This window comes from Trachypithecus francoisi, unplaced genomic scaffold (assembly GCF_009764315.1).
Source record: "Trachypithecus francoisi isolate TF-2019V2 unplaced genomic scaffold, Tfra_2.0 Lachesis_group14, whole genome shotgun sequence".
NCBI classification, from domain to species: Eukaryota; Metazoa; Chordata; class Mammalia; order Primates; family Cercopithecidae; genus Trachypithecus; species Trachypithecus francoisi.
The window spans coordinates 32,033,087-32,050,434 of NW_022681459.1; the positions used below are offsets into that span (position 1 = coordinate 32,033,087).

The 17,348-nt window shown below is 44.3% G+C and overlaps 1 protein-coding gene across 4 annotated transcripts in view; it reads left to right on the top strand.

Annotated features, from left to right (window-relative positions):
- DIP2A (disco interacting protein 2 homolog A) overlaps nt 1–17,348 on the top strand; it is a 110,338-nt gene that overhangs the window by 39,070 nt on the left and 53,920 nt on the right. For 3 of the 4 annotated variants that reach the window (XR_004442227.1, XM_033232699.1, XM_033232701.1), the window contains exons 4-7: nt 2,274–2,393; nt 3,847–4,098; nt 10,115–10,246; nt 15,328–15,447. Coding sequence is in view for 3 of the 4 variants with exons in the window: in XM_033232699.1 (XP_033088590.1) it covers nt 2,274–2,393; nt 3,847–4,098; nt 10,115–10,246; nt 15,328–15,447 (624 nt within the window). In the remaining variant the exon portion in view is untranslated. The remainder of the gene's footprint in view (nt 1–2,273; nt 2,394–3,846; nt 4,099–10,114; nt 10,247–15,327; nt 15,448–17,348) is intronic. The other variant, XM_033232700.1, reaches the window with a different exon arrangement.

Sequence of the window (17,348 nt, forward strand, 5' to 3'; positions counted from 1 at the left end):
AAGAGAAACTTCTGTTATTCAGCTTGGTACAGGAAAGTCAAGATGAATACTTAATTCTTTCCATTTATTTACTAGTTTTCAGAACAATAGGTTGAGTCACTGGCCTCCTCCAGTGGTAACCAATTGATTTTGTTTCCTCTTTTCCTTTTTCTTCTTTTCTTTTATCAGTATCATATTTGATGTTTCAGTCCATTCTAGTATTTCTCCTTATCAATACTCACATTGTCTCATTCTTCGCCGTTGGGAATCTCTTCCAATTGGCTCGAGTTGTTTGACCACTTCCTGGTTGGCTGTTAGGATAAGAAGTTCTAGGCTCATCCTGGGCATTTCTTCCCCTGCTCCAGAATCTGCCATTTCTCAGGGTTTTTTTTAAGTGAGGATGGTATTTCAAGAGCACAGTCTGGGCACTAGGGATGCCGATTGCTGTTGGGCTGATTGTGGTTTGTAGACATTTTCAATGTACAGAGGTAAGACACACTTTTAAAAGACAAGATACCACATTTGTTTGTAGTGACATAATCTATTCAGATTCACAACGGCAGGGTCTGTACTTCGTCTCTCTCTCTCTCCCTCCCTCCCTTCATCCCTCCCTCTTTCTCTTTTCTCTCTTCTCTCTCCTCCTCCCCTCCCTCCTCCCCTCCTCTCCCCTCCTCTCCCCTCCTCACCTCCCCTTCTCCCCTTCTCTCTGTCTCTTTCTGTCTCTCTCTCTCTCTCTCTCTCAACAGAGTTTCACTTGTTTCCCAGGCTGGAGTGCAGTGGCGCGATCTTGGCTTACCACAACCTCTGCCTCCCGGGTTCAAGCGATTCTCCTGCCTCAGCCTCTCCAGTAGCTGGGATTACAGGCATGAGCCACTGTGCCCGTTTTCCCTCTCTCTCTCTCTCTTTCTTTTCTTCCTTTCTTCCCTTTCTTTCCTTCTTTTTCTCTTTTTCTTTCTTGGGTTCTCACTCTTGTCACCCAGGCTGGAGGCAGTGGTACAATCATAGCTTACTGCAGCTTGGAACTCTTGGGGTCAAGTGGTCCTCCAACTTCAGCTTCCTGAGTAGCTGGGACCACAGGCGCATGCCACTGCACCTGCCTAATTAAAAAAAAAAAAAATTGGGCAAGGCGCGGTGGTTTACACCTATAATCTCAGTGCTTTGAGAGGCGGAGGCGGGCAGATCATGAGGTCAGTACTTCAAGACCAGCTTGGCCAACATAGTGAAACCCCATCTGTACTAAAAATACAAAAATCAGCTGGGCGTGGTGGGGGGCGCCTGTAATCCCAGCTACTTAGGAGGCTGAGACAGGAGAATCGTTTGAACCCGGAGGCAGAGATTGCAGTGAGCTGAGATCACGCTATTGCATTCCAGCCTGGTGATAGAGCAAGACTACATCTCAAAAAAAAAAAAATGCTCTGGTGCCCAGGCTGGTCCTGGCCTCAAACGATCCTCCTTCCTCAGCCTCCTAGAGCGCTGGGATTACAGGCATGAGCCACTGTGTCCAGCCTACCTCTTTCATCTACATTTGTATCTCCCCTCCCTCATGAGTGTCCAAGCTCTAGGGATGGTAGAATCAGACTATCAAGTGCTTTTCATTTGCCATATCCCACAGGACTCACGAAAAATCTGTATGACAATGTCCTCACTGCTATCAACAATATGAGAGAGTTAAACATTTTTTGTACAGTTACTTTTGTCCTTATTAGATATTTCTGGAAGTAGAGGTTGACCAGTCTAACTTCGGTGTTTTAAAGTCAGCTGCAGTAGTTTAAACCAGGGGTGTCTAATCTTTTGACTTCCTTGGGCCACGTTGAAAGAATAATAATTGTCCAGGGCCACACATAAAATACACTAACACTAATGATAGCTGATAAGCTAAGAAAAAATTGCAAAAAAAACTAATAACATTTTAAGAAATTTTACGAATTTGTATTAGGCTGCATTCAAAGCCCTCCTGAGCTGTATGAGGCTCGTGGGCCAGGAGTTGAACAAGCGAGGTTTAAACCAACAACAAGATACACATTTAGGCTCATTTGTTTCGCTTTATTTTCGATTTTGGCGATTTCTCTTTTATTCAGTTTTGATTTATAACTATGGAAATATTTACATGATTTCAAAGTTAGATCTACAAACAAAGGAATATTTAAAGAAATCTAGGACCAGCATGTGGGATAGACAGAGAGAGCTTCTATTCCTTTTACCCCCACTGAAAACAAACAAAGACATGAAACTTAATTTGTTACTTTATAACCAGTCTTGTAAAAAGTATTTTTACTGCTGTCCTTCCTGTGCAGATGTCCACACTGAAGCCGTGCAAGCAGCTTTGGCCAAATACAAAGAGAGGAAGATGCCTATGCCTTCGAAAAGACGTTCTGTCCTTGTGCATTCGTCTGTGGAAACCTACACCCCTCCAGGTATTGATAAACAATGTCAGGAGTGGCTTTTTTGAGTGTTTCACAGGCCTGATGTTATCCTATTTACTTCCCATTGAGTTGGAATATCCGTCTGGCCTGTGGTATAGATTGGACACATTTGGAGATTAAAAATGTTTGCATATGCTCATATTCCTTACCTGAAAATCTATGGTGTACATAGTATTCTTACCCAAATGGGTACTTGCTTTCTATAAGACTTTTTGTGTGGATCTTAATTTCTTTTGCTAAGATGCTATTTATGTTTTTTAGTAAAGAGAGGAACCTAAAGCACTAAGAGGAACCTAAAATAAGCACTAAGCTAAAGCTTCCTGAATTAAGAATTTTACAGTTATTCTCATCTCACTACCTATAGCTTAACAGGTTGTAACCAGGACTTACATGCAACAGTATAAGACTATTTGGAAAGTTTTGGGGTTGATTTTGTTGTTTTATTATTGGTACCATTAGAAATGAAAACTTTTATATGAGGTTTCTCTCTAGCAATAATGTATTTTAGTCTTTTAAACTGTACAAGATGTTGATGGTGTCTAATGACTTCATATTCATGAACTTGCATTGTTGTATATTTAAAGTAACAAAAATAGTGACACTCGTTTTTAGTTTGATGCATATGGAGATACTACACAATAACACACCAGATTCACAAGATGATTTAGTGGTTTTGGTAACACTTTCTTGCTTAAAAGAAGTTTATTGTTGAAAAAATCTTAGAAATGACTGTCAAATTATTGTTTTTATTAAACATAGCTATAGACACTATCCAATTTTAAAATAATTTTTTAATAATTGTAAAACCCATAATAAAACACTCACTCCTGCTGACTTGAAGAAACCTTAATGTACAGTTAATTTTGTTGACTGAAGCCATTTTCTTGGGGAAGGGGTTGTTTGTAGAGCTAGTTCACCTGACTCCCCTGAAAGGATGCATACAGACCGGGCTGCGGTTCTCCCGTGGCCACCGTGTTGTTGCTGGGGCCGTGCACAGGCCGGGAGGCCTTCTCATTGCCTCCAAGGTGTAGGGCCGGGCCCGGGCTCGCCCCTGGGTGATGCTGACTGGTGTGTGGATATGGTGTCTGACTGTGTGGACATGCAGTGCAGCACTGGATATTCACGGGACACCCCCACCGAGGTAGATGCCGAAGCAGTTTAGGAGATCAGAGGCTGTCTTCACTGAGTGTGTGTGGTGCCCCGTGGCTGAGTTCTCTCTGGGGAGCTGGGGACTCATGGAATCATTTTCCCCACATAGGGCTGCTTGCACGCCCTTCTAGATTGAGGGTGACCTTTGAGCTGACTGCGTGGCTTTGGGCAGAGCTGTGCCAGGTGTACAGAAGTATGCTGCACACAGGCCTGGGAGGCTCCAGTGCGAGTGGGAGCTCCGTCCTCCTCTTTATTCATCCCGATATCATGCCTGTCATCGTTATTTTAACCACAGACACGTCGTCTGCCTCAGAAGATGAGGGCTCTTTACGGCGACCCGGGCGACTCACCTCCACTCCGCTCCAGAGCCATTCCAGCGTCGAGCCCTGGCTCGACCGGGTCATTCAGGGCTCGTCCACCTCATCCTCTGCATCCTCCACCTCATCTCACCCGGGAGGGAGACCCACCGCCGCTCCCAGTGCTGCAGCCACGCCGGGGGCCGCCGCTGCCACTGCACTCGCAGGCCTTGAGGCCCACACCCACATAGGTCAGTAACAAGCTGCTGCGGCCCCGGTGCCACAGAGCGGGGTCAGGAGTGTCCAGGACAGAGGAGCAGGTAGAGGGCACCTGAGCCGGGCGCCACCCTGCAGACTTGGCTGCAGGCCTGAGTGCTCTCCAGGTGACTGAGGTCGCACGACCCAGATAGCCCGTGCTGGCTTCTTCTGCCCGAGACATCAAATTGATTTTGAGCTTTTAATAATTGCACTTGAAAGAAATGGGGTAATATTTGGTTAATTCATCATTTGGATTAAATCTCTAATAACCTTTTGAACAATACAGCTCAGTTGCAAATGTTTTCCCCATCAAGACCTACCTTATTTTTCATCTGGGAAATGTCCTTTTGGTAACAAAAGTCATTCTTGATACTTCTTTAATTTGGCAGTCCTAGTCCTTTGGGGCATGGGGCATTTCTCACAGTCCTCCAGAAGGGTGCAGTGTTTCTCAGTGTCATAACACCTTCCTGGTCTTGAGGGGTAGCCGGTGCACACAGCAGGTGCAGGGGTAGATGGTCAGCACACATCCATACCTGCTGGTGGCTGTGATCATCACCTTGACCTGGCTGCCTCTCTGTTGTCTGTGCCTTTCCTCTTGGCTGTATGTTCACAGCTGCAGGGCCATTGGTTGTCTCTGTACCTGGCTGGAAATCTGAGGCTGGGGCAGAGGGCTGCAGTATGGTCTGGCTTTCGCTCTTCCAGATACCAGGTTAGACAGCCTTCGGTGTGAAAAGGTGTCAGTCAGAGCTAATCATATGGATGCGTGGATCTTTCCCAAATCATAGAATCTCTTGGATTACATTCATGTTAGACATGAAAAAAGTGTAAACCTTTCATCCTTTGAAATTCTATTTTTTAACTAAAACGGCAGCATAGTTAACTGTATGTAGCTGGCATGTGAAACCCACATACACTCTTGCACAAGTACCATCAAATACAATCAGTATTGTTGCAGACTCATCTTAATCCCCTCCTTTTATTCCCAGATGAGGAAGGAAGAAAAAAAGTCCAGTGATTTTAACTTGGTTGAGATCGCACAGCGGCCTAAGTGGTGAAGCCAGGGCTGATACCAATTTTCTTGATTCCTATTCATTTTCTTTGCTTTTAGTTGCTTTTCTGCCAAAACTGAAATAGTGACACCCGTGACATGCTGTTGTTTGTGCTGGGGTCCCCATGGGTGCCGAGCTCTTTTTTGTAAGACCTTGGTCATTTGGCTGGATTGGGGACAATTTGGGTACGTGTGGTCATTTGGCTGGATTGGGGACAAGTTGGGTACGTTGAGTGGCCCGCAGCTTCTGTCTCAGCATCCTCCGTAGGGCGCATCACTGTTGCTCTTCATTTTTTATTTGTTTGAGTTAATACATCTGTTTCCATTAAACATGTGTCCTTCTCCTGAGGTGTCAGTCTCAGATGAAAGCTCGCAGTGCCCTGCTCTGTCTCTAAACTGCTTCCAGCTCATAGAGGAACGCTAAGACTACCAGGGTAGCAGAAGGCCGCATTTTCCACAGAGAAAGCTCCTCTTTGGCAAACAGCCTGCCCAGATTATTTTTGTGGCTTTCCTGGGTGTTCCCTGGCTAGAGGCTGCTGCCCACCTTTTCTCAAGGAGGTGTTGAAAACAGCTTTTGCACTATTGTTTTCCTTCTCTGTTCATCATTGGTGATTTAACTTTATAGAAATACATAGTTAACTCCAATTCTGAGGCGGGGGCAGGAAAACAGTAATTTTAAATGTTCTGTTACCTCATTTCTTCTCCCAGAATCTCCTTTCTAGATGAGATGGTCCAGGATAGCAAACAAAACATTTGTAGCTTGAGTTTATTAGCCATTGCTGAGTCATCTCAACACCGTTTCCTGGTGGGTTAGAAATAAAAGCTTACTCAGCATGAAAAATGAGCCACAGTTCAGAATGTTTAACCATCAGCCCTCAGCTTTCCCGTTAAAAGCAAAGCATTTAACTCTAATGTGTGTTTGAATTAGATGTTTTCGTTCTCTGAAAAGGACTTGGCTGCAGTTATTTATAATGTCGGTTTATGACCTGTGTGGATGGAAGACAGCTCCTGACTCCTGCAAATGCAGCTGTAACCATCTCTTCCTTTCCTGTTAGTCCTAGCATCAACATTTTGTGATCAATTCTAACAAATTTTTAAAAAGTTCTTAACTTGGACTTGATTTAATACCTTGCTTACAGGATTGCAATTTTCTACAGATTGTAGCTACCCACATCCTAAGTGTTGGGCATAGTTAATTTGAATTTCTAAATCTCAAAAATACTCAACTTCCCTCTTATTACGGAAATCATCCTTTGTTTTAGTTTCTAACACTAGATGTGTCTTCAATTTAAACTAAGGAAAGAAACATGAAAAGAGGAAGAATATATTAAGTAAAACATTTGAGGTAGAATGTATCAGGTAAAGATAATTTTTAAAAATAGCACTTTCAGTTTTGGATTAAGGAAATCAAATATATTAAGCATTTTTATACTAATGTAAATACCTATTTTTAAAAGCAATACTTCTAATTATAGTTTTGTTTTGTTTTGAATGTAGTTTATGTTTATTTTTATGCAGCTGGGTTTTTTTTTTTTCTTTTTTTTTTTCCCCCTAGAGACAGGGTCTTGCTCTGTCACTCACACTGGAGTACAGTGGCATGATCATAGTTCACTGCAGCCTTGAACTCCTGGGCTTATGAAATTCTCCCACCGTAGCCTCCTTAGTAGCTGGGACTGTAGGCAAATGCCAGCATGCCCAACTAATTTTTAAAATTTTTTTGGAAAGATGGGGTTTTTACTATGTTGCCCAGGCTGGTCTTGAACTCCCGGGCTCAAGTGATCCTCGTGTCTTGGCCTTTCAAAATGTTGGGATTACAGGAATGAGCCACTGCTCCCAGCCATTATATAGCTATTTTAAAAACTACTTGTAGGCCGGGCGCGGTGGCGCAAGCCTGTAATCCCAGCACTTTGGGAGGCCGAGACGGGCGGATCACGAGGTCAGGAGATCGAGACCATCCTGGCTAACATGGTGAAACCCCGTCTCTACTAAAAATACAAAAAAACTAGCCGGGCGAGGTGGCGGGCGCCTGTAGTCCCAGCTACTCGGGAGGCTGAGGCAGGAGAATGGCGTAAACCCGGGAGGCAGAGCTTGCAGTGAGCTGAGATCCGGCCACTGCACTCCAGCCTGGGCGACAGAGCGAGACTCCGCCTCAAAAAAAAAAAAAAAAAAACCTACTTGTAGTACATGTGTGTATACCATGTATACCTTTTTTTCCCTATATACTTTTAACATCACTTATTCTTTTTGCTGGATTTGGAAGAGTGGGGAAATTTCTTTTTAAACTAAAAGAACCTCCTGATAGACATACTTTAAAATGCTAATTTGATCTGCATCAGGCTTTTTTAAGGGTTGTGAAAAATCTTAACGGTTTAGATTTTTTCAGAAGGTATATTCTGCTATGCAGATAGTGAGTTTGTGCTTTCATATACTTCACAGCTTTATACAAACCTAGTAAAAAGTTACTGCTTTACATTGTACCTAGGAGTACCACAGTGATACTAATAGGTGCCTTCGTTAAAATATTAAACATTACCAGTTGTCTCTACCTAACAGAGACTAGTGTTGATTTTTTTTTTTTTTTTTTCTTTTTTGAGATAAGATTTCACTCTGTGGCCCAGGCTAGAGTGCAGCGGTATGGTCCTAGTTCAGTGTAACCTGGAACTCCTGGGCTCCCGTGATCCATTCACCTCAGCCTCCCAAGTAGCTGAGACCGCAGGTATCCACCACCATGCCCAGCTATTTATTTATTTTTTTAAGAGATGGAATCTCGCTATGTTGCCTAGGCTGGTCTCAAATTCCTGGGCTCAAGTGATCCTCCTGCCTCAGCCTCCCAAAGTGCTGGGATTATAAGTGTGAGCCGCTGCACAGCCAATGTTGATTCTTTTTTTTTTTGGAGGCAGAGTCCCACTCTCTCCCCCAGGCTGGAGTGCAGTGGTGCAATCTCAGCTCACTGCAACCTCCACCTCGCAGGTTCAAGCGATTCTCTTGCCTCAGCCTCCTGAGTAGCTGGAATTACAGGCATGCACCACCACGCCCAGATAATTTTTGTATTTTTAGTAGAGACAGGGTTTCGCCGTGTTGGCCAGGCCATTGTCGAACTCCTGACCTCAGCTGATCTGCCTGCCTCGACCTCCCAAGGTGTTAGGATTACAGATGTGAGCTATCGTGTTGGCCCCAATGTTGATTTTTATAAGTGGACAAGCATCTGTGTATTCATTATTGTGATAGAACACAATGTCTATTTTTTTTTTTTTTTTTTTTTTTGAGACAGAGTCTCGCTCTGTCGCCCAGGCTGGAGTGCCGTGGCCGGATCTCAGCTCACTGCAAGCTCTGCCTCCCGTGTTCACGCTATTCTCCTGCCTCAGCCTCCCGAGTAGCTGGGACTACAGGCGCCACCACCTTGCCCGGCTAGTTTTTTTGTATTTTTCAGTAGAGACGGGGTTTCACCGTGTTCGCCAGGATGGTCTCGAACTCCTGACCTCGTGATCTGCCCGTCTCGGCCTCCCAAAGTGCTGGGATTACAGGCTTGCGCCACCGCGCCCGGCCAGAACACAATGTCTATAAAGACACAATGCCTTTCCTAGTGGTAGACCCAATTATAACCGTAATTCCTATAGGAACTTATAGTCAGCCAGCATTCTGAACAGATAGACAGACTGTACCATGGAAATAAAACACAAAAATGTACATTCAGACAATGGAAGGAGTGACTTTTACACATGTTCCAGATCGAATGTTTGTTTTTAAATGTTACACCAATTCTACTTTAAGAACTTGATTGTGGCCAGGTGCGGTGGCTCACACCTGTAATCCCAGCGCTTCAGGAGGCCGAGGTGGGTGGATCATTTGAGTCCAGGAGTCCGAGACCAGCTTGGCCAACATGGTGAAACCCCGTCTCTACTAAAAATACAAAAATTGGCTGGGTGTGGTGGCGCATGCCTGTAATCCCAGCTACTTGGTGTGCTGAGACAGGAGAATCGCTTGAACTCAGGAGGCGGAGGTTGCAGTGAGCCAAGGTTGTGCCACTGCACTCTAGTCTGGGCAGTGATAAAGTGAGACTCCATCTCAAAAAAAAAGAACTTGATTGTGGTCTCTTAGTTTTGCAGATATTTTAACTGGCAGTGGGGGAAGTTTTAATTTCTGTAGTTGTATTCTTTTAGGACTGCAAAGGTATGGTGTCCAACATACTTTTTTGGGGGTTATAGTAGTTTGTATGAGCCTGGCTGTTTTTTTCATAATGTTACAAAAAAATGTAGCAATGACAATTGATTTCAAATTTGTTTCTGCTTCCTTGAGGGAATTTATTTCTTTCGGTCTGTCTTTTTGTCTGTCTTTCTTTCTTTCTCTCTCTCTCTCGTCGCTCTGTTGCCCAGGTTGGAGTGCAGTGGTGCGATCTCGGCTCACTGCAACCTCCACCTTCTGGGTTCAAGCGATTCTCCTGCCTCATCCTCTCCAGTAGCTGGGATTACAGGCATGTGCCACGACGTCTGGCTAATTTTTGTATTTTTAGTAGAGATGGGGTTTCGCCATGTTGGCCAGGCCGGTCTCGAACCCCTGACCTCAGGTGATCCGCCTACGTCAGCCTCCCCAAGTGCTGTGATTACAGGCGTGAGCCACCACGCCTGGCCCCTTGAGGGAATTTCTAACCAAAATCTCATCAGGCCATTGTGACAGGCAGGTTTACTCTGTGCCTGTCTGTGTGCTGAAGATGGTGGTTCTGAGTCTGAATCTCTTTGAGTATTGAGCCACCCACATGCATGCAGATGTCTACATAACGTGTCTGGGTGTTCATAGGGTCCTAAAATGTGTTTGGTCAGCCAAGAAAACAAAATTAATGAAAATACCACACTCGCCCCACTTAGAGCTCAGCTAGTGGAGCTTTAGACTAATGGGGTTTGAAGAGCAGCTTAATACTCATTTGACTTAACAGCCACTTTCATTTTGGGTGTGTTTTTCAAAAGCAGATCTGCATTCTGCCCCTCCTGATGTCACCACGGGCCTCGTGGAGCATTCGTACTTTGAGCGTCCACAGGTGGCTTCTGTGAGAAGTGTTCCTCGGGGGTGCAGCGGGAGCGTGCTGGAAACAGCAGATGGTGAGCATGCCTCTCTTTCTCCTTGTGAAAAAGCAGAGCACAGGTTTTGTCTTTGGGTATTGAACACAGTTTTAATGGATTCAGTGTAGCAAACCCAAGCCAACCATCAGTTTTAATCTGTACAGATAAATGGAAAGCAGTGTGTGCAGTTAATGTTACGGAAAGCATCAGGTGGAGAAATAATTGGAAATATCAATGGAATTGGTCAGAGGGGGAACAAGGAAAGTGGGGAGGGAAAAGACTTCCAAATTTAGATAGGATGCAAAAGGAGTTTCAATCTGCAATATAGTAGGGAAATGAGAAGCTGTGGGAAGTTTCTTTATTTAGATTCAGTGTGGCAGACAGAATGACTTAGTCAGTGCAAGTGCACACACCCACCTGTGACATAACAGCCCCTCCGCTCTCCATCCTCAGCAGCCTGTGAAGTTGCACAGTAGCAGTCATGGCTTCCCACGTACAGGCTCAGAGATGTCTGTGTAACTTTCATCATGTCCTCATTTATACCATTTCTTTTTGAAATAGTCTTCAATGTGTTTTATCAAAATCATGTCATTTTTTTTCCCCAAAGTAATAATTTAAACAAAAATTCAGAGGAGCTCAGAGCTGGGGCCTATCATATATTTTGGTACTCCCAAACAGGGTGTCAGATTTTGTCGAGGGCTTTCATCTCCTTGTCCAGAGGCAGAAGAAAAATACTGAATCAACGTGAAGCAGGCTGTACATTGGTTAGACATGTTTTTAATTGAATTTATTACTCTTTATATTTTAAAAGATTAAGAGTTTAATGAAAGGGTAATTGACATAATGAATTTCACATATTTAAAGTGTACAGTTTCGGCCAGGCGCGGTGGCTCACACCTGTAATCCCAGCACTTTGGGAGGCCGAGGCGGGTGGATCACCGAGGTCAGGAGATCCAGACGATCCTAACACAGTGAAACCCTGTCTCTACTAAAAATACAAAAAATTAGCCGAGTGTGGTGGTAGGCGTCTGTAGTCCCAGCTACTCGGGAGACTGAGGCAGGAGACTCACTTGAATCCGAGAGGCGGAGGTTGCAGTGAGCTAAGATCGCGTCACTGCACTCCAGCCTGGGCGATAGAGTGAGACTCTGTTCTCAAAAAAATAAACAAAAATTAAAGTGTACAATATTGTAAGTTTTAGGACATTTGTACACCTGTGAAAGCATCACTACAATTTGTACACCTGTGAAAGCATCACTACAATCAAGATAATGACCATATCCACCATGCCCAAAAGTGTCCTTGTGTTCCTTGGTCCTCCCCTGTTCGGATCCTTTGGCTTTCCCCATACACTTCAGGGAACAACTGATTTACTTTCTGTCACTTTAGATTAGATTGCATTTTCTAGAATTGTATATAAATGGAATCATACAGCGTTTACGTTTATGGTCTGGCTTCTACCACTCTCCATAAATATTTTGAGATTCATTCATGTTCTGTGTCAATAGTTTACTCCTTTTCATTGAGTAATATTTCATTAGATGGATGCACCACAATTTGTCTGTTCACCTGTTGATGTGTATTGAGGTTGTTTCTAGTTTGGGCCTGTTACAAGTAAAGCTGCTGTGAATAATCAATCTTGTACACGTTTTTGCATAGATGGGTACTTTCATTTCTTTTGGGTCAATACCTGGAAGTAGAATGGCTGAATTATATTGTAGGTGTATTTTAACTTTTGTTTTGGAGACCGAGTCTCACTCTTTTGCCCAGGCTAGAGTGCGGTGGCATGATCTTGGCTCACTGAAACCTCCTCATCCTGGGTTCAAGTGATTCTTCTGCCTTACCCTCCCGAGTAGCTGAGATTACAGGCATGTGCCACCACGCCCAGTTAATTTTTGCATTTTCAGTAGAGATGGGGTTTCACCATGTTGTGCAGGCTGGTCTCAAACTCCTGGCCTCAAGTGATCCACCTGCCTTGGCCACCTAAAGTGCTGGGATTATAGGTGTGAGCCACCCTATTTTTAACTTTTTAAGAAACTGTCACGCTGTTTTCCAAAGTGATTGTACCATTTTACATTCTCATTATTAGTAGTGAGAGTATTCCTCCACACCCTTTTCAACAGTTGGTATTATGCTTAAAAAATTTTAACCATCCCAATAAGCATGTAGAAATACCTCATTACCATTTCAATTTGCATTTCCCTAATGGCTGATGGTGTGTTGAGCATCTTTTCATGTACCTATTTGCCATCTGTGTATCTTTTTTTTTTTGAGACAGAGTCTCGCTCTGCTGCCCAGGCTGGAGTGCAATGGCTGGATCTCGGCTCACTGCAAGCTCCGCCTCCCGGTTTACACCATTCTCCTGCCTCAGCCTCCCGAGTAGCTGGGACTACAGGCGCCCACCACCTCGCCCAGCTAGTTTTTTTGTATTTTTTGGTAGAGACGGGGTTTCACCGTGTTAGCCAGGATGGTCTCGATCTCCTGACCTCGTGATCTGCCCGTCTCCTGACCTCGTGATCTGCCCGTCTCAGCCTCCCAAAGTGCGGGGATTACAGGCTTGAGCCACCGCGCCTGGCCCCATCTGTGTATCCCTTTAGGGAAAGGATCTGTTCATACTTTTTGCCTTTTTTTTTAAATTGTGCTTGTTTCCTTTTTTTTTTTTTTTTTTTTTTTTTTTGAGATAGAGTTTCACTGTCACCCGGGCAGAGTGCAGTGGTGCGATCTTGGCTCACTGCAACCTCCACCTCCCAGGTTCAAGCAATTCTCCTGCCTCAGCCTCTCGAGTAGCTGGGATTACAGGCACATGCCACCATGCCTGACTAATTTTTGTATTTTTAGTAGAGACAGGGTTTTGCCATGTTGGCCAGGCTGGTCTTGATCTCCTCATCTCTGCCTGCCTTGGCTTCCCAAAGTGCTGGGATTACAGTGTGAGCCACTGTGGCCAGCCAAATTGTGCTTGTTTTCTTACTGAGTTTTGAGGGTTGTTTATATATTCTAGATACAAGTCATCCCATATGAGGTTTATCATTTGTATTTTCTCCCAGTCTGGCTTGCTTTAACAGTGCCTTTCAAAGAGGAGATGGTTTAAATTTTTATGACATTCAGTTTACCAGATTTTTTAATGGATTGTGCTTTTGTGTCATACCTAAGAAATTTTTGTCTAACCCAGGGTCACAAATGTTTTCTCCTATATTTTCTTCCAGAATTTTATAGTTTTAGTTTTTACATTTAGCTAGATAGTTCATTTTGAGTTAATTTTAGCATAAGTATCAGGTATGAATCAAAGTTTACATTTTTGTATGTGGCTATTCAGTTGTTCTAGCACCATTTATAATAAAGACCATTCTTTCCCCACCAAGTTCCTTGGCATCTTTAATGAAAATCAGTAGACCATGTTGGAGAGGGAAGGGTCTATTTCTGGGCTCTGTATGTTGTTCCATTTCCTTATTTATCTGTCCTTACACCTTGTATAGCCATGACTACTGTGATTTTCTTAAAATTCTTGAAATTATACAGTTGGAGTCCTCCAACCCCGCTTTTCCTTCTCTTTTTTCTTTTTTTCTTTTTTCTTTTTTTTGACAGTCTTGCTCTGTCACCCAGGATGGAGTGCAGTGGTGTGATCTTGGCTCACTGCAACCTCTGCCTTCTGGTTTCGAACGATTCTCCTGCCTTAGCCTCCCAAGTAGCTGGAATTCCAGGCAACTGCCACCACTCTTGGCTAATTTTTTTTTCTTTACTGCAGGTGCACACCACCAACCTTGGCTAATTTTTGTATTTTTTAGTAGAGATGGGGTTTTGCCATGTTGGCCAGGCTGGTCTCAAAATCAAGTGATCTGCCCACCTTGGACCCCCAAAGTGCTGCGATTACAGGAGTGAGCCACTGTGCCCGGCCCCCGCTTTTTTTTTTTTTTTTTTTTTAATAGCGACTCTGTTGCCCAGGCTGGAGTTCATTGACTTGATCATGGCTCACTGCAGCCTGAAACTTCTGGACTCAAGCAGTCCTTCCTCTTCAGCCTCCCAGGGAGCTGGGACTGCAAGCACAAGCCACCACATCCAGATAATTTTTTATTTTTTAAATTTTTTGTAGAGACAGGGTCTTGCTATGTTGACCAGGCTAGTCTTAAACTTCTGGTCTCGAACGATCCTCTCCTGCCTTAGCCAACCAAAGTGCTGGGATTACAGCCATGAGCCACTGCTCCCGGCTGGCAAATGACTTCCTTTTTTTTTTTTTTTTGTGAAGAAGTCTTGCTCTTTCACCCAGGCTGGAGTGCAGTGGTGCCATCTTGGCTCACTGCAAGCTCCACCTTGGGTTCACGCCATTCTCCTGCCTTAGCCTCCCGAGTAGCTGGGACTACAGGCGCCTGCCACCATGCCCAGCTAATTTTTTGTATTTTTAGTAGAGACGGGGTTTCACTGTGTTAGCCAGAATGGTCTCAATCTCCTGACCTCATGATCCACCCACCTCGGCCTCCCAAAGTGCTGGGATTACAGGGCCATGGCTTCTTAACATTACCATGGAATAGTTGTGACCTCATAAACTTCCTGAAAGGGTCTTGGATGCCCCAGGGGTCCCTGGACCATTTAAAAAACTGCTAGTTTAGGCTGGGCGTGGTGGCTAATGCATGTAATCCCAGCACTTTGGGAGGCTGAGGCAGGCGGATCACAAGGTCAAGAGATCGAGACCATCCTGGCCAACATGGTGAAACCCCGTTGCTACTAAAAATACAAAAATTAGCGAGCGTGGTGGTGCACACCTGTAGACCCAGCTACTTGGGAGGCTGAGGCAGGAGAATAGCTGCAACCTGGGAGGTGGAGATTGCTGTGAGCCAAATTAACACCGCTGCACTCTAGCCTGGCAATAGCAAGACTCCGTCTAAAGCAAAAAAGCAAAAACAAAAAAAACTGCTAGCTTAGAACAAGTCCTATTTCCTGGAAGGCATTCAATAAGTGTTTTCTAAATGAATTAATTCCAAAATGACTGTCCAGTGGGGCCCACACTTGGACGGATTTGTAAGCTCTGATGCATCGTGTGGTTTGTTCTTGGGCCTTAACACCTGTGTACACTTCTCCAGAGGTTGTGATGTGACCTGGCCTCAGTGCTCCTCTGTCCTTCCCGTGACAGGTGTCCCTGTGAACAGCAGAGTGTCCTCCAAAATCCAGCAGCTTCTTAACACCCTGAAGAGGCCAAAGCGCCCTCCATTGAAGGAGTTCTTTGTGGATGATTTTGAGGAATTGTTGGAAGGTAAGAGTTGTCCAACTTTGAGCTTTTGTGTTTGTATGAAAAGGGTGGCCATGAAGTTGAGAAACAGGGCAAATCTATATTATATATGGTTATTGCTTTGTATATTCTGTTTCCAGACTCAGTGGTCACTGTGTATAATGGTGAATTTAGAATCACATGACTGACTGCTTCCTTTATTTGAGCAGGTAGAAAATTTACTGCTCATATTCAAGTGACTTAGCATTTTGTAAAAATACTTCTAAGGCTTTATTTAACTTACATTATTTAAAATTTTAATTTAAACTTTCTGAAATACTCATCTTCTTGTGGTTTTAAAGTGTTTAATTTTCAGCATAGATTTGGCTGCTTTTCAGAATTTTAGCCTCATATATGAATGAAATACATATTTAGAAAGAAAGAATATACATATATTTTTTAAAAAGAAAACTAGCAAGAAGCGGAAACCAGAAATGAAGCCAGTACAAGCATGTGAGTGTGTTGTTAGAGCCACAGGACCCCCATGCTCGTCCCACTCTCAGACCTTGGCTGTTTGTACAGTGTCACTGCTGGCAGCAGACCAGCCCAGGGTCTCCTCTACACCCGAGGATTAGAGAAAAGTTTTAGGAGATTATTTCCCCTTTGTAATCAGATAGTGTGTATTAGTCAGGGTTCTCTAGGGGGACAGAACTAATAGGATAGATGTATATATATAGAGGGAGGTTTATTAAGGCATATTGACTCACACCATCGCAAGGTGAGGTCCCACAATAAGCCGTCTGCAAGCTGAGAGCAAGGAAGCCAGTCTGAGTCCCAAAGCTGAAGAACTTGGAGTCCAGTGTTCAAGGGCAGGAAGCATCCAGCACAGGAGAAAGGTGTAGGCTGGGAGGCTAAGCCAGTCTAGTCTTTCCACATTCTGCCTGCTTTTATTCTGGCCACACTGGCAGCTGATTAGATGGTGCCCACGCAGATTGAGGGTGGGTCTGCCTTTCCCAGTCCGCTGACTCAAATGTGAATCTGCTTTGGCAGCAGCCTCACAGACACACCCAGGAAGAATACTTTGCGTACGCCAGTCCCATCAGGTTCACACCAATATTAGCCATCACACAGTGCCTTTCAAATTCAGTTTGTTGGTGTGAGTGCATCTTAGAGCAGTGTTTCTTACCACTTGGGCAAATTGTGGTTATACAGCTCCTGGAAGAAGATTAAAGTAATTCTTTTTAAAGTAAAAGACAAGATTAAAGTAATCTTTTTCCAGGACCTATATAATCAAATCATCTTTTTTTTTTTTTTTTTTGAGACAGAGTCTTGCTCTGTCACCCAGACTAGAGTGTAGTGGCGCGATCTCGGCTCACTGCAAGCTCCATCTCCTGAGTTCACGCCGTTCTCCTGCCTCAGCCTCCCGAGTAGCTGGGACTGCAGGCGTCCACCACCACACCTGGCTAATTTTTTTTTTTTTTTTTTAGTAGAGACGGCGTTTCACCATATTGGCCAGGATGGTCTCGATCTCCTGACCTCATGATCCACACGCCTCAGCCTCCCAAAGTGCTGGGGTTACAGGCATGAGCCACCATGCTCGGCCTATAATCAAATAATCTTTTATGTCTTTTTCTTTGAACATGGTGATAGTTGTTTGGATCCCTAGGCTGACGTGGTGGTTCTGCTTGCTTTCCTCCTGTCTGAGTGGGCCACCAGGTCCTGTCCCCAGGCTATGGATACCTGGCTGTTCACTGCTGTGGTGCCAGGGATAGTAGAGGTGACACAGACCTGTCCAGAGGTTGGGAAAGTGGGAACCACTCCAAGGTCACCTTTGTCTGTGAGGCTGTGGTCACCAGGATGGTGGGTTGTTTTTAACTTTATTTCACAACCATCATCATCCATGACTAAAACTCCTTTAATCCTTTGGTTAGTTGGCAGTGACTGTG